Raw genomic sequence first — 18,783 nt, 5'->3', positions numbered from 1 at the left:
AATATTGACGAGGCAGTTTTTGAGCCAAATGAAAAGCAGCCTGTTTGACCAATTGTGGCTTGCAGGGGGATCACTATCCTGGGCTCTCAATCTCACGTCCTCTGCTCAGCCAAAGGCACTCTCTTCCTCTAAGCCTCCCCTAGAACAGTGTTCCTGGGGAACCAGAGCAGGGCTGCCTCTCCATTCCTGCTCCGGGGAGCTCAGGACAGGCCCCTGGACCCCTAGCATCTGGGGCAGAAGCAATATCAAAGCAGGGATTGGCTGATTCCCACCCCAAATGCCCAGCAGACCAGGCGCTGGGAGCACTCAGGGGCGTGACAAATCGCAGCCTGTCTCCAGCTTGTGTTCCCTGGCCAGTCTGCCTTGGGCCTTGCCTCACAATGACCGCCCCATCATTCAGCTTCATTCATCTGCTCACTGTTTCAGGACTGCTCTGTCACTCAGCACGCTGCCTAGGTGAGTTGTGTGTGCGTGTGCATGTGTGTGTGCATGTGTGCATGTGCCCATTCTTGAGAAAAAAGACTCTTGGAAAGCAGACTTGTTCTGGGAACAGGCTTTAAATTTTAAAAATTTCAGCCAGTGTTGAAATTAGAATGAAAAGGGGTTTCAAGGTGGAGTTGGCAGGGACCTTGTGTCCATGTTCACGTGTACCTCTGTGACCTTGATTTTAAGCTGGCAGGCTGGCAGCTGCAGCTCCCTGGGCTTTAGAATAAAATCTTGTTCTGTAGTCCAGGGTTCTCTGGTATTGGGTGGCAAAGACACCTCTCTCACTCTCCAAGTGAACTGGCTTAGTGTAGCTCAGAAGCCCAGTCACCAAACTGCCAAATTGTTGTTTTCTTCATCTGGCCCACTCAGGAGAAAATTGCAGATGACAAACTTCTATCACAGTATTTCAGAGAATTTCAAATTACTTTCAATTTTTAGGATCAGAATTTGTTTTTTTAGAGTTTGCGTGAGGGTTGAAAGAAATTCGTAGGGTACAGCCGTAAATTGGGGGAAACTTGGGGGCAAATTGCAGCCAGTTAATGTGAGAATTTTATTGTAGCTGAGATGCCCAACTCCCAGTAAGGGGACTGAGAGCTGCAATGGCCTGTGTGCCCTTGGCCTTCTCTCCATCCTGGGTCGCTTTCTCGTGCAAGTTCCCGTAAGCAGGGAAGGGCCCCAAAGCAGGAGGAAGAAAAAGTAAAATGTTGGCAAGTTCCCCAACTGGACAAGCAGGTGCAGAACAGTTATTTTGCAACCTGTTACAGGCAGGGTGCTTATGTCACATCTTTCCTTTGGTGGCTTCTAAGGACACATTTGCTGGATTTGAGAGGGGCTGCTTGATGCTAATACAGGAGGCAGAAATGGAAAAGCCTGTCTTTAGTAACCCGGGCTGTGAGTGGGGGGATGAAATGGATACAGTGGTGATCATATCCGTATCATGTCAGATATATTTCAGAAAGGACTCTGCAGATGGCTTGGGCAAAAACCCTGTGGTATAGATGAGGCAACTAAGTCCCACACTGAGGAAGTAAGTTGTACTGGGTCACATGACCACTTGTACCCAGGCTTACACTCTTTGATCCAAGTCCATTTCTTTCCAAGAGTAATTTGGAATTAATCACTTTCCAAGGATATGCCTCAGTTTCTCAAAATGAAACAGGATAAAGGATCTTTTTCAAGAGTCCAACAGGTAAAACCAACATCGACAATAGCAAAACAACAACAACAACAAAACCCCCAACCTAACATATACTTGCCCAAAGCCTGCATCAAACAATTACCCACAGTTTGACCATGCAGTGGCCACATACTATATGACTTTGATGGCTTTAAGTCAGGGCAAGCAGTACTGAAATTCTGTGAGAGTTGGCACTTCCAAGGCAGCTGCCTGGGGCAGAGCCATGGGGCATACCCTGGTCTCTGGGGCTCTGTGTATGTACACACACAGTTGTTTACAACAGTGCCTGCTGGGGCTTTTTCAGACTGAACCCTGAGCTCAGACATGATTCCACAGAGATAGCACAGGCTAAAGACCCACAGGCCACTCGGGTGACACCAAAATAGACATGTGAAGTCCTGGCTTAGTTGACTGGGAGGGAGGAGCTGGGGGAAGCTGCTCCCAAACACGTCCACCTGATGGAAATATTCTCAGCTGGAATGAGCTGTAAATAAACTAGACTGCTAAAAACAAACAGCTCCAGGGAGAAGGGGGAAGGGCAGAAATAGATGGCCTTCACCTGCTGGGAGTGAAGTGGGTCAAGGGGAAGGGTGAGGAGGAATGGGGTGGGAGAGGGAACACTGCAGATGCCTCAACAGGAAAAGCAACGGATAATCTGTGGTTGCTGAAGAGGTCTCCAGTTTCCAGGAAGAAATGAGAGAAGTTATTGCTTTGAATGATGCAAGGTCTTTCACCAGTGGAAGGCCGCACAAGGTGCAGGGTGAAGGAAGGCATCGGAGGCCATATATGGTCTGGAAAAATAATGGTAATGACTGCAAATTAGCTGTGCGGACATGCCAGCCTCCCAGGTGTTCCCAGCTGGGACAGGCTTTGTGGAAAACCGCAGCCTCAGCCCTTAGCTGTCTGCTGAGGCACAAGAGAGGGAGGAAGGCTCGGCACCCATAGCATAGTGGTTAAGGCACCAGCCACATACACCAAGGCTGGTGGTTCGAACCCAACCCCGGGCCGATTAAACAACAATGACAACTGCAACAAAAAATAGCCAGGTGTTGTGGTGGGCGCCTGTAGTCCCAGCTACTTGGGAGGCTGAGGCAAGAGAATTGCTTAAGCCCAAGAGTTTGAGGTTGCTATGAGCTGTGACGCTACAGCACTCTACTGAGGGCAACATAGTGAGACTCTGCCTCAGAAAAGAGAGAGAGAGGGAGGTAAAGGAGAAATTGTAGCCAGTGGACCTTAAAAGGGTACCTGACAGCCTTCTCCACATGCCCACGGTCGGGTGGAACAACCGAAATCATGCTTTAGCCACACAACATTCCAGGGAAGAAACTGTAAGAGGAATACGTTGATGTTAACATCAAGCTCTGGAACAATATCGATATATTATCTTATTGCTAAGAAAGAGAAAAGCAGCCCATGACAGCTGGAGCTGACCAGACCCAGATGGCACGGTGTTCTCCTGCTGTCACGGAACACCAACATCAGCCAGAGCCACCCTGTGACTTCCATGGATCAAGACAAAAGCAAGGGTCACTCTATAATCATGAGTGAACACAGATGAAAACAAAATTATCATCCAGCCCCCGACATGACCAAACATTCTCCCATCCTTGCTAATAGGAATGATTGCTACTTTTTTTTTTTAAGCTCCAGTCATTCTTGGAGTACATGTTTTATTGTTTTTTAAACCAATCACTGCTTTAGTCTTGCTCTGTTTTCTTCTAGATAAAAATTAAGATACCCACTTATAGAATAGCCCTTGCTTCCTGACATCTTCCAATCCAGAGGGAAGCTGCATTTTGTTTCTTCTTAGTGTCTCCCCAGATCACCTAGCAAAAGCCCAATCTTAATGCTCTCTTACTGAGAGGCCCCACAGAGGCCCCCGGTGTACATCCTCCCTTATTGCACTGAGTCAGCAAACCCCACTTGGTTCAACTGTAGGTGTGTTCCCATGGTCTTTGGTGGTGGCATTGATGCTGCAGTCTTGAGCAGTGGTTATAGGACCTGCCTTCTTCTTAGCTCCCAACCTTCATTTTTACCCACATGGAGTCATAGTGTAGAGTTCAAGAGGAGGTGCCCCAGAGCCAGATTGCCCGGCTCTGTCACGGATTAGCTATATGACTTTAGGAAGGTTGCTTAATCTCTGCCTCCATTAGCTGACCTGTAAATGGGGATGGTGATAATAGCACTTAGCTTTCAGGGTGGCTGTGAGGGTTCAGTGAATTCATATGAGTGAACTATTTAAATGGTGCCTTGTATGTGGTGTTTGTCATTAATATTATTAATTCAGGTTAGGCATAGTGGCTTATGCCTGTAATCCTAGCACTGAGGGAGGCCGAGGCAGGAGGATCAATTGAGCTCAGGGGTTCGAGACCAACCTGAGCAAGAGAAACACACTGTCTCTACCAAAAATAGAAAAATTAGCTTGGCATTATGTCTGGTGCCTGTAGTCCCAGCTACTTGGGAGAATCTCTTGAGTTCAAGAGATCCAGGTTGCTGTGAGTTAGTCTGACGCCACTGCACTCTGGTCTTGGTGACAGAGTGAAAAAAGAAAAAAAATATATATGTATTATTAATTTAGCAAACATTTATGGAGTGCCTAGTGTATGCCAGGTACATTGCTAGACCCTGAGGATAAAACCTGGCGCCTGCTCTCCCAGAAAGCACAGTTTACTCAGGGAGATGCAGTTCCTCCCATAGAAAAGAGCTAACAGGGGTAAACTCAGAGAAAAACATAGGCGAAAAAACACTCAACTTTGGCTTAGGAAGTCAAGGAAAACTCCTGGTGGAGGCGGCACCTGCACGATCTTGATGAATAAATAAGTCTCCAGGGCTGGGCTGCATATGGTAGGGCAGAGGACAGGATAAGTGCAAAAGGATCATCCAAGCATCACAGGTACCTATCATCTACAGCCATCATGTGGGCATCTTTCTGCCTCCCATAAGGGCTGGTCCAGTGCCTGGCAAAGTGTGTGCTCAAGTGAATAAATGCCTAACACCCAATTTGGCAGCGGTCCCCATAAACTAGAACCTCCTCTGACTTTTCCGTGCCATACTGTGATCACTGTTGCCCAGGTCCCCTGCAACTTCAAAATCACCATCGATTCTCCCTCCTCTTTCCCTCCTACAACACAGCAACCCCCAGGTCCCTTCTCCCCAGTAGTGTCTGCATCCGTCCCTTCCCTCCTGTCCTCACACACTGGACAGGCCTGACATGCTGACTCCACATCTGGCTGTCTGCAAGCTGCCATTGTCCACACTTGGTGCACTACTTGATTCTGTCACCTCTACTCCTCACCTGCTGTGACTCCCTACTGCTTTCTAAATAAAGCTCAGACCTTTCATGGGGCATCCAAAACTGCACAGTCTAGCCCCAAACTGACTTTCCAGCCTTCCTGCCACCTCTCCAGTGATCCCCACGCAGAAGCTTCTAGCTTCTGCACTGTATTAATGTATTTTGAAGTGCTTGCCTGCTCTTGACCCCTCTTGGAAGATGTCCTCCCACAGTCTCTGATGTGCTGGCAATAGACCCTGAGATCCTACTGGCTGGGCCTGGGTAGGCTCTGGGCAGGAGTCCCACTGATCTAGAACCTGGCTAGGTGCTCATATTCCTGTCCTGGATATTTAAAATAAGAGCCACAAGGGATGTTCCAGACACAATGGAGGCTGGAGGTAGAAGGGTTAAGACCTGGCCAGTCGCCATGGTGGGGAGGGAGGCTTGCAGATACAAAGAAGGCAGAATGGATATCTAGAAAGAAGTGCAAAAGAGAAGAGGGGGCAGGGGAAATGCAAGGGAGGATCATGTCCCCATTGATGTCTTGGTTCCAGCTCTTTCTGAAATTTTTTACTCTTACAATAAATCCTCCTTCTTCCCTAAGCCACTGTGAATGGACTTCTGCTCTTGAAATTAAAGTAGCCCTAACTGGGCGTGGTGGCTCACACCTGTAATCCCACCGGCACTTGGGAGGCTGAGGCAGGTGCATTGCCTGAGCTCAGGAGTTCAAGACTAGCCTGAGCTAGAAACCCGTTTCTAAAAATAGCCGGGTGCTGTGGCTGGCGCCTGTAGTCACAGCTACTTGGGAGGCTGAGACAAGAGAATTGCTTGAGCCCAACAGTATGAGGTTGCTGTGAGCTATGATGCCACAGCACTCTATCAAGGGTAACAAAGTGAGACTCTGTTTCAAAAAGAAAAAAAAAATTAAAGTAGCCCTGAACAGACCACTGTCTCTCTCCTGCCATTTCTCCCTCTCTCTGGGTAGTCTTCCCTCCTTCCATCTTCCTAGCTCCAGGTGGCCCTTCAAGACCTACTCTAGACAACTTCCTGAGACATTTATTTCCTAGGTCTGGAAGATGTCCTTTCTGAATCCTTCTTGACCTTCCTAAATCAGCACAAATGCGATCTTTTTAGAAAGCAGCCCTGGTCCATCCCAGCTGGTGGTTACCTGTTGTTCTTGCTTCTTTGAATTCCTTCAGTCGCTCATTCACTTGTATGGCCTAGAGCAGATGCTGCTTTCGCTTTCGTGTTGGGGTGCTGGGTCCTATGGAACTGTTTATGACAAGGCCAATCACCAAGCCTGGGATAGGCTCACAGTTTCCAATGGGGCCATTTTGGAAATTTTCAGGGTACTTTTGGTCATTCGAGAGGCTGAGATGGGTGGCGCCACTGCTCTTGTGCTGGGCCAGGGGTGAGAGATGCTGTGCAGAGGGCAGGACAGAATCATGCATCAAGTATTGTCCCATGTCCTACATGACTTTGAAACGTCCCATGGGACATTCATACCTATATATAATTATCTCATTCTAGAACTGAATTCTCTTTCACATACAATTTTTTTTTTTTTTTGCACTCTAACTGAGCTTTTGAGACTATAAATAACTACTGAGTGATGACTGTACTTTGGCTGGCTGGGACTTTCACCCAGTGTTGTTAATCATTTTAGGAAATCCCATCACCTGGTGAACATACCCCTTGTGGTATATCAGTTGTTAATGCTACAACCTGTATTTGTGTATGTTGCAGTCACTGTACTTGCACACACATGGGTTGTCCCAAAAGCTGCTGTACAAAGGGAAAATGGGAAGTTGTAGCTACACATACCTTTACTTACAAAATATTCATCATAAAATTTTACAAAATATTTTTGAAAATATTGTCTATGTATTGGCCACCTCTTTGTAAAACTTTGTAATGAATATTTTGTAAATCAAAGTACATTTAGCTACGACTTCCCATTTTTTCTAACGGCAGCACTATGCATTCTCTTATGGGTGTGCCTGACCACTTATAATTGAAATACACATTTTCTATCATAATGCTTTCTTATATTTGTTTTTTGTGTCACATTCAGAGCTTGATATTTTATCTTTTAAATTGTGAATTTCATTTCAAGATAATAAAGGTATCTTTACAAAACATTTCTCACAAAAAGGGCGCTGGGCCTGAGAGGGCTGAGGACCATTGGATAGGCCAGTGGATTGCTCCACCATTAAGGGTCTCAGGTTGTGGATGTGCGTGGGGCCACTATTCCTGGGTGCACTGGGGCTGACACAAATGGTCACACAACCTGGTTATTTCTGGGGAGCACCCAGCATTTACTTGCCTGGTATCTAAGGCAGGTTGTGGCATATCAGGTAGAGACAACAGGCATCACCAGCCCCTGGGAGAGAAGACAGAAAACTGGGATAAGGGCTGAGAGCACATGGTGGTGAACTTGCAGGTGTTCTGAGAGGTCTAAGTTTCCATGAAGGGGGCGGTGAGGGTACCATTGTGAAACCAAAATTGGGAGCTGAAAAATCCCAATTTTGAGCAATTATGGAATATTGCTTCTACGAACATTCTGGTACATGTGTTTTACTGAAAATACACTCACTTGGGGTGGCGCCTATGGCTCAAAGGAGTAGGGTGCTGGCCCCATATACTGGAGGTGGCAGGTTCAAAGCCAGTCCCGGCCAAAAACTGCCAAAAAAAAAAAAAAAAATACACTCACTTGTCTTTTAGTAAATCTCTAAGTGTAAAATTGCTGGCCTATAGTGTGTGTCTATGTTCAGCTTTAATAGAAAATATCAAGCAATTTCCAAAGAGGTTATGTCAATTTATATTCCCGCCAGCCAAAGTTTGACAGTTCTGGCCCTTCCCCATTCTCGCCATATTCGTTATTGTCTGTCCTTTTCATTGTAGCCATCTGGTGGGTGCATGTTGGTATCAATCCAACTAACATCTGTAATGTTCAGAATGGATCAGTAGACCGTGATGCAGTCACAGTGACCAACAGTAACAGTCACATGCAGCCTGGGTGATCCCCACAGGCTGTGCTGAGGGAGAGAAGCCAAAGACAAACGTTCATATTTTATGATTCCATTTACATAAAGTTCGAAATTAGGCACAATGAATCCTTGCTGTTTAAACTCAGGATGGTGGCAGGGTAGAGGGGGAATGCAGAGGTTGGAGCTGCAGGGGCTTCTGGATTTGGGGGAGTTCTGATCTCAATCTGAGTGCTGGTTTCTGTTGGGCTGTAACACACTCTCCGTGCTTGTTGGAAGGCACACTTCAACTCTGCCGAATGCTAACGTGGAACGTGGGTGAGACTCCCTAGGAAGTAAGCTATAAAGGGCCTTCCCTTCATCTCCTCACACTTAGGATTAGGCCACCCATACTCTGAGGCATCACGCTGTGACTCTCTAGAGAGATGGTGACACTCGAATGTGTGTGTAGAGTTGAGAGTCAATATAAGGGTTTTAAACAGTGAGTCTGGGTCTCCTGTAATCAATGAATTTGGTCGATTCTGCCTCCCTGTCTAAACAATTTCCTTGAGTATAACATCAAAGTTATTAACACACACTTTCTTCTCCCCAGCTGGGAGTGCATTCTCAGTCTGTAGGAACTTTGCATGCTGCCACATCTACAAAGTGACAAGTCAGTATCTGAAAAAGGAGAAATGGACCCTGTAGTGGTCACAGTACCCATAGCCTCTGTTCATTTATTAACCATCTTAGTTCAGCAAAGGTAAGCGCAGGGCTATGTCAAGCAATCAGGAGGTACGCTTATATCTAAGAGGTTATAAATTAGATTCGGAAGTCTGGGGTGGCAGCATGGGTCTCTCCAGGCATGGTGGGCATGACAGAGGCCCTAGCACTGACCTCATTAACGAGCAGCAGTTTTCTCTGGACAGCCCTTCCCAGCTTGGATCAGAAGAAGCGTGGTGGCCACAAAGCATGCTGCCTGCCGACACCCCCACCACCGCCACTGTTCCCACCACCATCTTTCAGAGGGGGCCGCAGTCCGGTGAGTACATTAGGGCCCACTACGCAGCCCTCTCCATCTCCCCCATACTCAGCGTAAGCTGCCTCCAGGATCTTTCCGGACAGACTCAACCTTCACTCGCCCAGAGGTTGAGCCCCGGAATGGACAGTTTGTAGTTTCTGGGGCCTAGTCCTTCTCCAGCTATTTAAAATAAGGCATGGAGGGGATGTTTCTCAGCAGGGAATTGGATTTGGCAGTGTCTCATCTTCTTGAGAACAATGAGGTGAATTTCTAACTTTCTGGATTCCTATCAGTTGCTCACGTATGGAATTTCCCTTTCTGTTTTTCTTCTCCTCCAGTATTATATGTATGAAATTCCCTTCCACAGCCTATGTCTTATGTACAGACTATTTCCATGAAGTGCCTCAGGAAATAATCCTGTAACCACAGTGAGGTGTGAGAGGGAACAGAGAATTTGGGAAGAGAGGACAAGATGAGGAAATGAGCAGCATCGGGACACTGACCTTGCAGACAACAGGCCAAGGCATCCTAGGGACTTGGGATTGTCAGCTGTTTCCGGAAACTGTTAGCCGTACACTGTCCAATACAGGTGCCACTGGCCTTAGATAATTATCAGGCACTTTCAGCATGGCTAGTTCAAATCAAGATATCCTGTAAATGTAAAATATACATCAGATTCTGAATACTTAGTAAGAAAAAAAGAATGCAAGGTATCTCATTAATAACTCTTTTATACTGTATATATGTTGAAATGCTAGTATTTGGGGTATGTCAAGTTAAATAAAATGTGTTATTAAAATTGACTTCACGGCTGGGTGTCATGGCTCATGCCTGTAATCCTAGCGCTTTGGGAGGCCAAGGTGGGCGGAGGAGTCTGAGACCAGCCTGAGCAAGAGCAAGACCCCATCTCTACTAAAAATAGAAAAAAACTATCTGGGCCGCTGTGATGGGTGCCTGTAGTTAAAGCTACTCAGGAGGCTGAGGCAAGAGGATCACTCAAGCCTAAGAGTCTACAGTTGCTGTGAGCTGCGATGACACCACAGCACTCTACCCAGGGCAACAGAGTGAGACTCTAACTCAGAAAAAAAAAATTAATTTCACTTGTTTCCTTTTACCTTTTTAAAAGACAAAAATGTGGCTACCAGAAAACTAGAATGTCCCTCTCACTGGTGGCTGACATTACATTTCTCTTTTTTTTTTTTTTTTAGAGGAAAAATGTCTATTTTTTGAAGCATGAAAAAGAGTAAGCAAAAACTGGTGTGACATTTCATTTCTAAGTCTTCTCAATGAGATTATAAAACACTCAGCTGCTTACTCTTTGCAAGCTCTTAAAAGTGTCTAGAAGTTCATAGTTAGTATGATATAAAAAGGCACTTATAGCATGTGAATTGATTTTTAAAACTCAAAGATATAATTGAAATTGCTTTGAGAAAAGTTTCTCAAATATAGACTCCCAAACAAATTCAGGACTTCACATTTTCCTCTTTTCCAAAACGTAAACTAGCATTTTCCCCATCTTACCTATAGACATCATAAACATGGGCAGCCTTCTCCCACTTCGGTTCTTCATACAGATAAATAGAAAAGCAAGTTAAAATTAATTTGTCTGCTTTTCTTCACTTTAATCTTCATTTTGCTTAAGATAAAACAAAATTCATTATTTGTAACCAAGGTCTTTCAGAATGGCATTACATTCCTGTTGGACAGTGTTCTCCTGGACACTGGGTAAAGCCCTCAATCCAGCTTCCTGACTCTATATCCAAGTAGCCGTTACACCTCTGTAATCCACTCAAGCCAGGCTTGTCTCAAGAGAGAGAACAGGTGAGAGAACAGAAACTGGTGGCCTAGAATGTTGTCATCTTGGGACACTCATTGGAGTACCAGGAAACTGACGGTCTTGGGGACCTAACTGACCCTGGAGCAGATCTGTGTCCAGGGTGGGGCCCCGTCCTCTGTCCCCTAAGTCTGACCTCTGTCCCTGTGTTGCTTTGCGCTGAAGTTTCTCTCCCCAGACATGAAGAACCTCATCTTGGAACTGGAGACCTCGCAGTCCCCGTGCATGCCAGGCTCGCTCGGCTCCCCTGGGCCTCCTGGCCCCCAGGTGGGTGCTCTATTCCAGACCCCTCTGCTGTATTCTTTTCAGAGCAGGCAAGCCCACTGGGCACAGCCCCTTGGAGTCTGCCCCTTCATGGTGATACAGGGCTATTTCCCTCTCTCTCACTTACCTTCTGCTCCAGAGCCATATGGATAGACCCCTGACTCCTCTCCTAGAGAATTCTGGCCTCCCAGTCAGGATTTCCTCGTCTAAGCAATGGGGATAATAATTGCTCCTGCTGTCTTGGATGTCAGAGGGAATCACGTGAGCTGCTGCCTATGTGGATGTGGTTGTTATTCCAGTTATCAGCACACAGACCCTCAGTGACAGTACCCCATGTGCTCATTGACGCCCCTCTCTGTGGACCTCTCAAAGATGCCTGCATTCAGTGCTGAAAAGTGGAGGCAAAGAGAATTTGTCACTCTGCGCTTCACTGGGCCCCTAAGTACTGCTACCAAGCATCCCACCCCTCCCCTAAGCTAAAGGGAAGAGTGAGGAACAGCAAAATGCTAGAGAAAGGGCTTTTTTTATTTTTAGAGAAAGGACTTTCTAAATAAGCAAAAAAAAAAAACACCCTCTGGCGACCCCACCTTCCAGGCTCCTGGCTCTTCTGGCTCACCTCTGGGAGGGGGCTCCATCAATGAGAGACCTCCCTGGCCTGGGCCCTGGGCCTGGGCCTTCCATGGGAGGAGAGGGAGGGTATAAGGAGCAATCAGTTCTCCAAGTGCTTCGCATGAAGGGGACATAGAAATCATGTCATGTCCTATTCCCCTGGGTCCTCCCTCCTGCGGCTTCCCAAAACAGGAAGACTGAGAAGTAAACTCTTACTCTTGGATCACAGAGCTCCCCTAGAGGGGACTCTGGCCTGTATCAACTGCATCATCTCACACCACCTCCACTGTCCTCTCCACTCAGCCAGAGGGACCATCTCTTGGGTCCTGAAACACTCCAAGCCTGTTTCAGCCTTAGGGCATTTGTGCTGTAGTTCTTATAGTTTGAGATGTTCTTCACTCTGGTTTTTATCACGGCCAGCTCTGCTGGACACTCGGTTTTTACGGTGTCTTCAACCACCCCGTCTGAAGCAGTCCCCCTTACTAATCACTGTCCGTCTGTCACAATAATCTGTTTTCATTCTCTGACTTTTCCCATCCTGTTGCAGTTCTCTCTTTCTTCTCTCCACCCCATTTTGTTCCTGATCTCTTGGTCATCCCTCTATAAAATGCAAGCTCGGTGGTGGGGGTTGGCACACTGCACTCACCAGCCCAATCTTACAGCAGCCTGTTTTAAACTTCCACTAAAGTCTCATCATCTATGGCTGCTTTTGCACCACAAGGGCAGAGTTGACTAGTTTGGGCAGACACTAAACGTGGTCCACGAAGCCGAAGGCATTTAGTATCTAGCCTTTTACAAAAGAAGCTTACTGACCCCCAGTCTCTGGGAACAGGGGCACTATCCCTCTTGCTCACTGCTGTGTTCTGGTCTACAGCAGGGTGTGGGTTATAGGAGGTGCTTCATATCGATTTGTTGAATGCAAGAAAGAAAACAGGACTCTGGCCAGAGGCTGCCACAGAGGAGCTGGGAAGTCTGGCCAGAGGCTGCCACAGAGGAGCTGGGAAGTCTGCAGAATGGCGAGGTGGAAATCCTCTAAGGAGCATTTCTATCTTCCCAATCTTAGCAGTCTACTCTGACAGATCTCGGGCACGTGGGAAGCTATGGAATATGGAAAAGAAGATGGGATTCTTTGCTCATCTCAGAATAGTAGCTCTCTGGTCACACTTGCACACCTCTGACTGTGTGCAGTCCCATTTGAGGCACAGGCAGTCTGGGTTGCCCAACTACAGGGTCTATGGAGCCACCTCCGTCCCCTACTCAAAGTGAAATCCCTGGCCCAGCAGGTTGGCATCTTATGGAAGTTGGTTAGACATGCAGAATCTCATCTCCTCCCCTAACTCACTCAATCAGAATCTGTATCTTACCAAGACACCACCCTTCCACCCAGTGAACGGACTAAATCACCTGAGCATTGAAGTTGGAGAAGCACCAAGCTAGAGCAGTGACCTTGTAAAACTCTTTCACTTCGAGAAATGGAAATGGAATGAACAGAATGAAGTAAAAAAAAACTCTCCCTCTTCCTTATCCCCAAACAGAAAGTGAATAAACCAAAGATGGTGGTTCTCAGACTTATCTGCTAATTCCAGTCCCTAGGGAGCTTCAAAAATTGCCCAGGCTTGTGCCCCTCCCCTGGAGACTGTTATTTAGTTGGTCTGCTTGGTGGGGTGGGGCTTTGGGATTTTTCAAAGAATCCAAGAAATTGTAATGTGCAGAGAGGTTTGAGAACCACTTGTTGGGGAGTGGGGGCTGCTCTTTGGTAAGGGCAAGTTTCTGGAAAGATTATTTTAAACAGGTTTTGCATTGTGCAAATTCACCTGCAGATCTTGGGGTACAGTGAGTCCCTGAGGGATTTTCCCCTCTGCTGTTCTGAGAAATTTGGAAAGCAACTCACTGAGAATTTCACAGATGCAAGAGCAAAAAACCCCTGCATTCTGGCTGTGGGTACGCAAAGCTTTGGTGCAGTGGGTTCTAGAGTCTCTGAGCTGGAGTCAATTCCACCCCTGTGGCTGGGCAATGGGACAAAAACCGCACTATTTACTTGCCCATATTCTTACCATCTTCCTTTCCCTGCTGAAGGAAGGCAGAAGAGAGTTATTTGGCACCTGGTACCCACAGATCAACCATGGGAATTTCTAAGTTGGCTGTTGCCATGTGCAAAACTTAACTTCTCTCTCAGCAGGGCCCCAGGGAAGTTCAGTAGCGGTAGCTGAAAAGATACGAGAGGTGGCAAAGTCTCCTGTTTTCAGCAAATGGAATTTCTTCAAGACTCTTCAGTTGCTCTCACCGAGAACTTGAGATGTTTCAGGCAACCAAAGGGTTCCAGGGAGAAAATTATAATCACAGGCTCAGCACCCATAGTTCACTGGGTAGTGTGCAGGCCACATACACTGAAGCTGGTGGGTTCAAACCTGGCCTGGACCAACTAAACAACAATGACAACTGCAACAAAAAATAGCCGAGCGTTGTGGCAGGCACCTATAGTCCCAGCTACTTGGGAGGCTGAGGCAAGAGAATCACTTAAGCCTATGAGTTTGAGATTGCTGTGAGCTGTGATGCCACGGCATTCTACCCAAGGCAACAGCTTGAGATTTTGTCTCAAAATAATAATAATAATAATGATTATAATCACAGAGAGTAGATGTGTAACCCTTGCAGCCATGGAACCACTGGAAACTCAGCACAGAGACAGCTAATGAGGAGGAACAGAAGAGGGTATGAGAGGGGCCTCGTGGGTCCTTGAACTCCACATCTGCGTGGGGAGTGAGGCTGCTGCTGTAGGAGTCCAGTGCTCTCTTGGTCTGATTTATACTTTCTTCACTTCTGTTGATTGTTTAGGGACCACCAGGACTTCCTGGCAAGACAGGACCAAAGGGAGAAAAGGTAGGAGCTCCTACTTTCTCCTTCAACCTCTCCTTGGTAATTCCAGCCTGTTTTCTTGGGGTGGCACCAAACTTTTCCGGTTGAGATTTCTAGACATGTGCTAGTTCTGCCTCAGCACATGAGGATGGGCTGCATCATAGCCGAGCTGCTGCAGCTGGTGCGGGACACCACTGGTGTGTTTGGACTTGGCCACTGGAAGGGCTGGGGTGCTGTGAGCGGCCATGCAAATGAGCCTCATGGCCATGCCCAGTCCTCAGCCCTCCTAAGCCCTTCGTTTCTCAAATAACCTCTCCTTATCTCTCTTCTCCATCCACAGGGGGAGCTTGGCCGACCAGGAAGGAAGGTATGGCAGCATCACCTGGGCAACTGTGCTCCCTGTGCATGTGGTGTATGTGTGCTCCTAGGGCTGCTGCCAGCAGCACGCTTCAGGGGCCACCAAGAAATACTCAGGTGGACAGCGAAGGGGCTGCCATCCCTATGACAACAGTAGTAACCTTGTCCTTCCTTCCAAATCTGTGGGTCAGGAGCTGGAGCCTGCTACTGCCAGGCATTCAGTCTTCTTACAGGGGCTGCCAAACCTGGCCAAATTTCCCTGGCCTCAGACCATCTCGTCCTGCCATCCATCAGAGAAACCTCCAAGGCCCCAACCATTAACACAGAATAACTCTCACTGTCTATTTGATTAAACTGGAATAAAGTGCCAGAGCAGACAGAAACAAATGGCTTTTGCTTTTTGGCTCAGCTGAAATAAGTGGGAGTTACTTAAGGTCACAGTGACTCTGAGTGAACCAAACACATGTTATCAAGCCTCTCCTTAGTGTCAAGAGGGAGTAAATCAGGGTGGCGCCTGTGGCTCAGTGGGTAGGGCGCCGGCCCCATATACTGAGGGGTGGTGGGTTCGAACCCGGCCCTGGCCAGCTAAAACAGCAGTGGCAACTATAACAAAAAATAGCCAGGCATTGTGGCAGGTGCTTGTAATCCCAGCTTCTAAGGGAGGCTGAGGTAAGAGAATTGCTTAAGCCCAAAAGTTGGAGGTTGCTGTGAGCTGTGATGCCACAGCACTCTACCAAGGCAACAGAGTAAGACTCTTGTCCCCCCCTCCCCCAAAAAAAGAAAGAAAAAAAAAAGAGGGAGTAAATCAGCAAGCGACTATACCTACTGTGGTCGGTGGATCCTGGCACTGAATTTCTAGGTCTTATTAATAGAAAGGGTACAAAACTTTGGCCCAGAAAGATGCCCATAGATCTAAATATACATGACTGTATTTCTCATTAAATGTTTTATTCAAATGGTTTCACTCTTTGCAAGAACCTTAAACAGCCCTTTGCAAGGCAAAGTCACAACTTTTTAGGCACACATGAAAACTCTAGCCAAGGCATAGCTGAAGTGCTGGGCTGGAGAAGATTCTGGGGTGGCTCCATGCTCACACCCAACAAGGACCATGAGTGATTAGTGACACCTGCATGGACATGGGAGGCTAGAGTAGAAACCAGCACACACACCAACGTTTGGCATCTCTGGTTTAGGGGCCGAACCCTGCACATCTCTAGCTAACTGTGTAATTAGCCGATGGGTGCAGAGGTCAAGAGAGACCCCTAGTCCCTGCTCCCACTCTTTCTTGTAGGACTCCATAGTTCTGGCCTGACAGAGATAGGGTCAGCACGTATCATGTGCAAGTGAATAAATCATTAAGGGAGCACTCCAAAGAGGGAGGGGAGTGGGAGAAGCTGGGGGGTGGAGTTGTGGTGTCAGGTGAAGCCCAGCCTCTGTGGCTTCATCTCTACGGGAGACCAGGAATGTGAATTGCCCCACAGCTTGTCCTGCCTTGAGGTGAGGGAGCTGGGCTCTTGGCTGCAGGAAGAAGAGGCACATGGTTACTAGGCAGTTCCAATGACCTGGTAGCAGGAACCAACTGCTAACAGCGAGGAAGGCAGCTCCTGGGGATGGGCGCTGAGCAGGTGAAAAAGACCTCAAGGAGAACCAACAACATTTGCTACTGCTCCCCAAACACACTCCTGTCTTATTCCACAGCATGTCCTGGGGGAGAAGCCATGGGAATGCAGGGGACGTTTGAGGAGGTGGTATGGAGGTGATGGAGACTGAAAAACCAAGAACTTGGGCTGGGCCCAGTGGTTCACACCTGTAATCCTAGCACTTGGGAGGCCGAGGCAGGTGGATTGCCTAAGCTCAAAGGTTCAAGACCAGCCTGAACCAGAGGAAGACCTTATCTCTAAAAACAGCTGGGCACTGTGGCAGGCTCCTATAGTCCCAGCTATGTGGGAGACTGAGGCAAGAGAATGGCTTGAAACCAAGAGTTTGAGGTTGCTGTGAGCTGTGATATCACAGCACTCTACTGAAGGTGACAAAGTGAGACTGTCTCCAAAAAAAAAAAGTAAAAAGAAAAAACAAAGGGCGGCGCCTGTGGTTCGAAGGAGTAGGGTGCCGGCCCCATATGCCAGAGGTGGTGGGTTCAAGCCCAACCCTGGCCAAAAACTGCAAAAAAGAAAACCCAATAAGTTTAAAATCCCTTTCCCACCACCATCTATTTCTTAAGTAGAATAAGATCTTTTTTTTTTTTTTTTTTTTTGAGGCAGAGCCTCCAGCTATCCTCCTGGGTAGAGTGCTGTGGCATCACAGCTCACAGCAACCTCCAACTCCTGGGCTCAAGCGAGTCTCCTGCCCCAGCCTCCCAAGTAGCTGGGACCACAGGTGCCCGCCACAATGCCTGGCTATTTTTTTGGTTGCAGCCGTCATTGTTGTTTGGCGGGCCAGGCTGGATTCAAAACCACTGCCTTAGGTGTACGTGGCTGGTGCCTTAGCCACTTGAGCCACAGGTGCCAAGCCTAGAATAAGATCTTGTTTGGTGATAATACATGACACCTGGGTTTTAACTTATACCTAAGTAACCCAGGTTTTGGGGCTATCAGTCTTTGGTGGGGGGGATGAGAGTTGTGGGGACCATACTTGAAGGTGTCATCCTCCCTTCTGGACCCCAGAGACAAATCTTATTTCTTGGAAATCAAGAAAAAACCCCACGTGTTCTGACTTTTGATCTTGGTCTTTGAAGGGTAAACCTGGCCCCCCAGGAGTTCCTGGCATGCCTGGGCCTGTCGGCTGGCCAGGCCCTGAAGGACCCATGGTAAGTGTGGTATGCTCTTGGGGTTCTTATGGTGTCAGAACAAGAGGAGGGGGAATGGCAGCTCCCTTGGCCCTTGGCACATACTCAATGAATTACTTCCTCAAGAAGAGAAAGAAGAGAGTTTGAGGACCATCCACAGGTCCCCAAACTCTTCCCCCTTCACTTGGACTGTAAGACCTTGGTTAGTGCAATAGCTCTGTTTCTGTGGTTGGAGAAAAGAGAGGCAGCTCCCCTCTTTCACAGGGGCCCTGGTTCTCCTTCGTTTTCAGATTTAGCAGCCTGTTATTTGGTTTCCTGAGGTGACTTAAGAGGGGCTTGTTCCTGGGAAGCTCTTGCCAGTCTTGCTGATCTGGTAGGGAGTAGAGGGTTGATAGGGTGTGGTGGCTGGCTGACAGATGGCAATCCTATATTCAGGGAGGGACTGCCAAGTGCTGATGAAATTCCTTCCTCAGTTAGGGTATAGAAGGCAAACATACTCCTGCCTGTGCCTCCGTTTATGTTCTTCTCACGGGTGGCCATAGACTAGAGGTTCAGAGGCCAGGACTCAAGAATTTCACCCACAGATGTCAGGGCTGGACAGGTAGATAACATCATCTTTTGTGATTCACTTTCTGAATGTATGATGGGAGTAGACAACTGTGTTTCCAATCCTCTTAGGAAAAGTCTTAAGGAAATTTCTTTTAAAAATCCTCTTTATAGAGCTGAGCTAACATGGCAGCCATTAGCCACATTGACTCTTTAGCCCCCCAAGTGTGGCTAGTACAACTAAGAAACTAAGCTTTTAAATTTTAAATAATTTAAGCTTGAATTTTAAAACCTTTACTTAATCCTGTTATTTGAAAACACTTAAATATGTTTGGAGCAAGTTGAATGTGTGACTCACTTATTCAACCATAAATTTTATGGAATCTACATACAGATCAAGTATTTTCAATTAGGCTCGGCGCCTATAGCTCAACCGGCTAAGGCACCAGCCACGTATACCTAAGGTGACGGGTTTGAATCCCCAGCCCAGACCCGCCAAACAACAATGACGGCTGCAACCAAAAAATAGCCGGGTATTGTGGCGGGTGCCTGTGGTCCCAGCTACTTGGGAGGCGGAGGCAGGAGACTGGCTTGAGCCCAGGAGTTGGAGG

At 47.4% G+C, this 18,783-nt stretch overlaps 1 protein-coding gene across 1 annotated transcript in view; it reads left to right on the top strand.

The window, feature by feature from the left end:
* The first annotated feature begins 294 nt into the window (after positions 1-294).
* Positions 295-18,783, top strand: part of COLQ (collagen like tail subunit of asymmetric acetylcholinesterase) — a 45,808-nt gene continuing 27,319 nt past the window's right edge. Inside the window, exons 1-6 of the mRNA XM_012805818.2 lie at positions 295-456; positions 8,830-8,942; positions 10,921-11,022; positions 14,464-14,508; positions 14,825-14,851; positions 17,576-17,647. Coding sequence (XP_012661272.1) covers positions 381-456; positions 8,830-8,942; positions 10,921-11,022; positions 14,464-14,508; positions 14,825-14,851; positions 17,576-17,647 — 435 coding nt within the window. The 5' untranslated portion in view covers positions 295-380. The remainder of the gene's footprint in view (positions 457-8,829; positions 8,943-10,920; positions 11,023-14,463; positions 14,509-14,824; positions 14,852-17,575; positions 17,648-18,783) is intronic.

Source organism: Otolemur garnettii, unplaced genomic scaffold (genome assembly GCF_000181295.1).
Source record: "Otolemur garnettii isolate 467f Iridium unplaced genomic scaffold, OtoGar3 scaffold00002, whole genome shotgun sequence".
Taxonomy (NCBI): Eukaryota; Metazoa; Chordata; class Mammalia; order Primates; family Galagidae; genus Otolemur; species Otolemur garnettii.
Note: the sequence above shows the minus strand (reverse complement) of the source record. Positions and strands in the feature narration are given on the sequence as shown.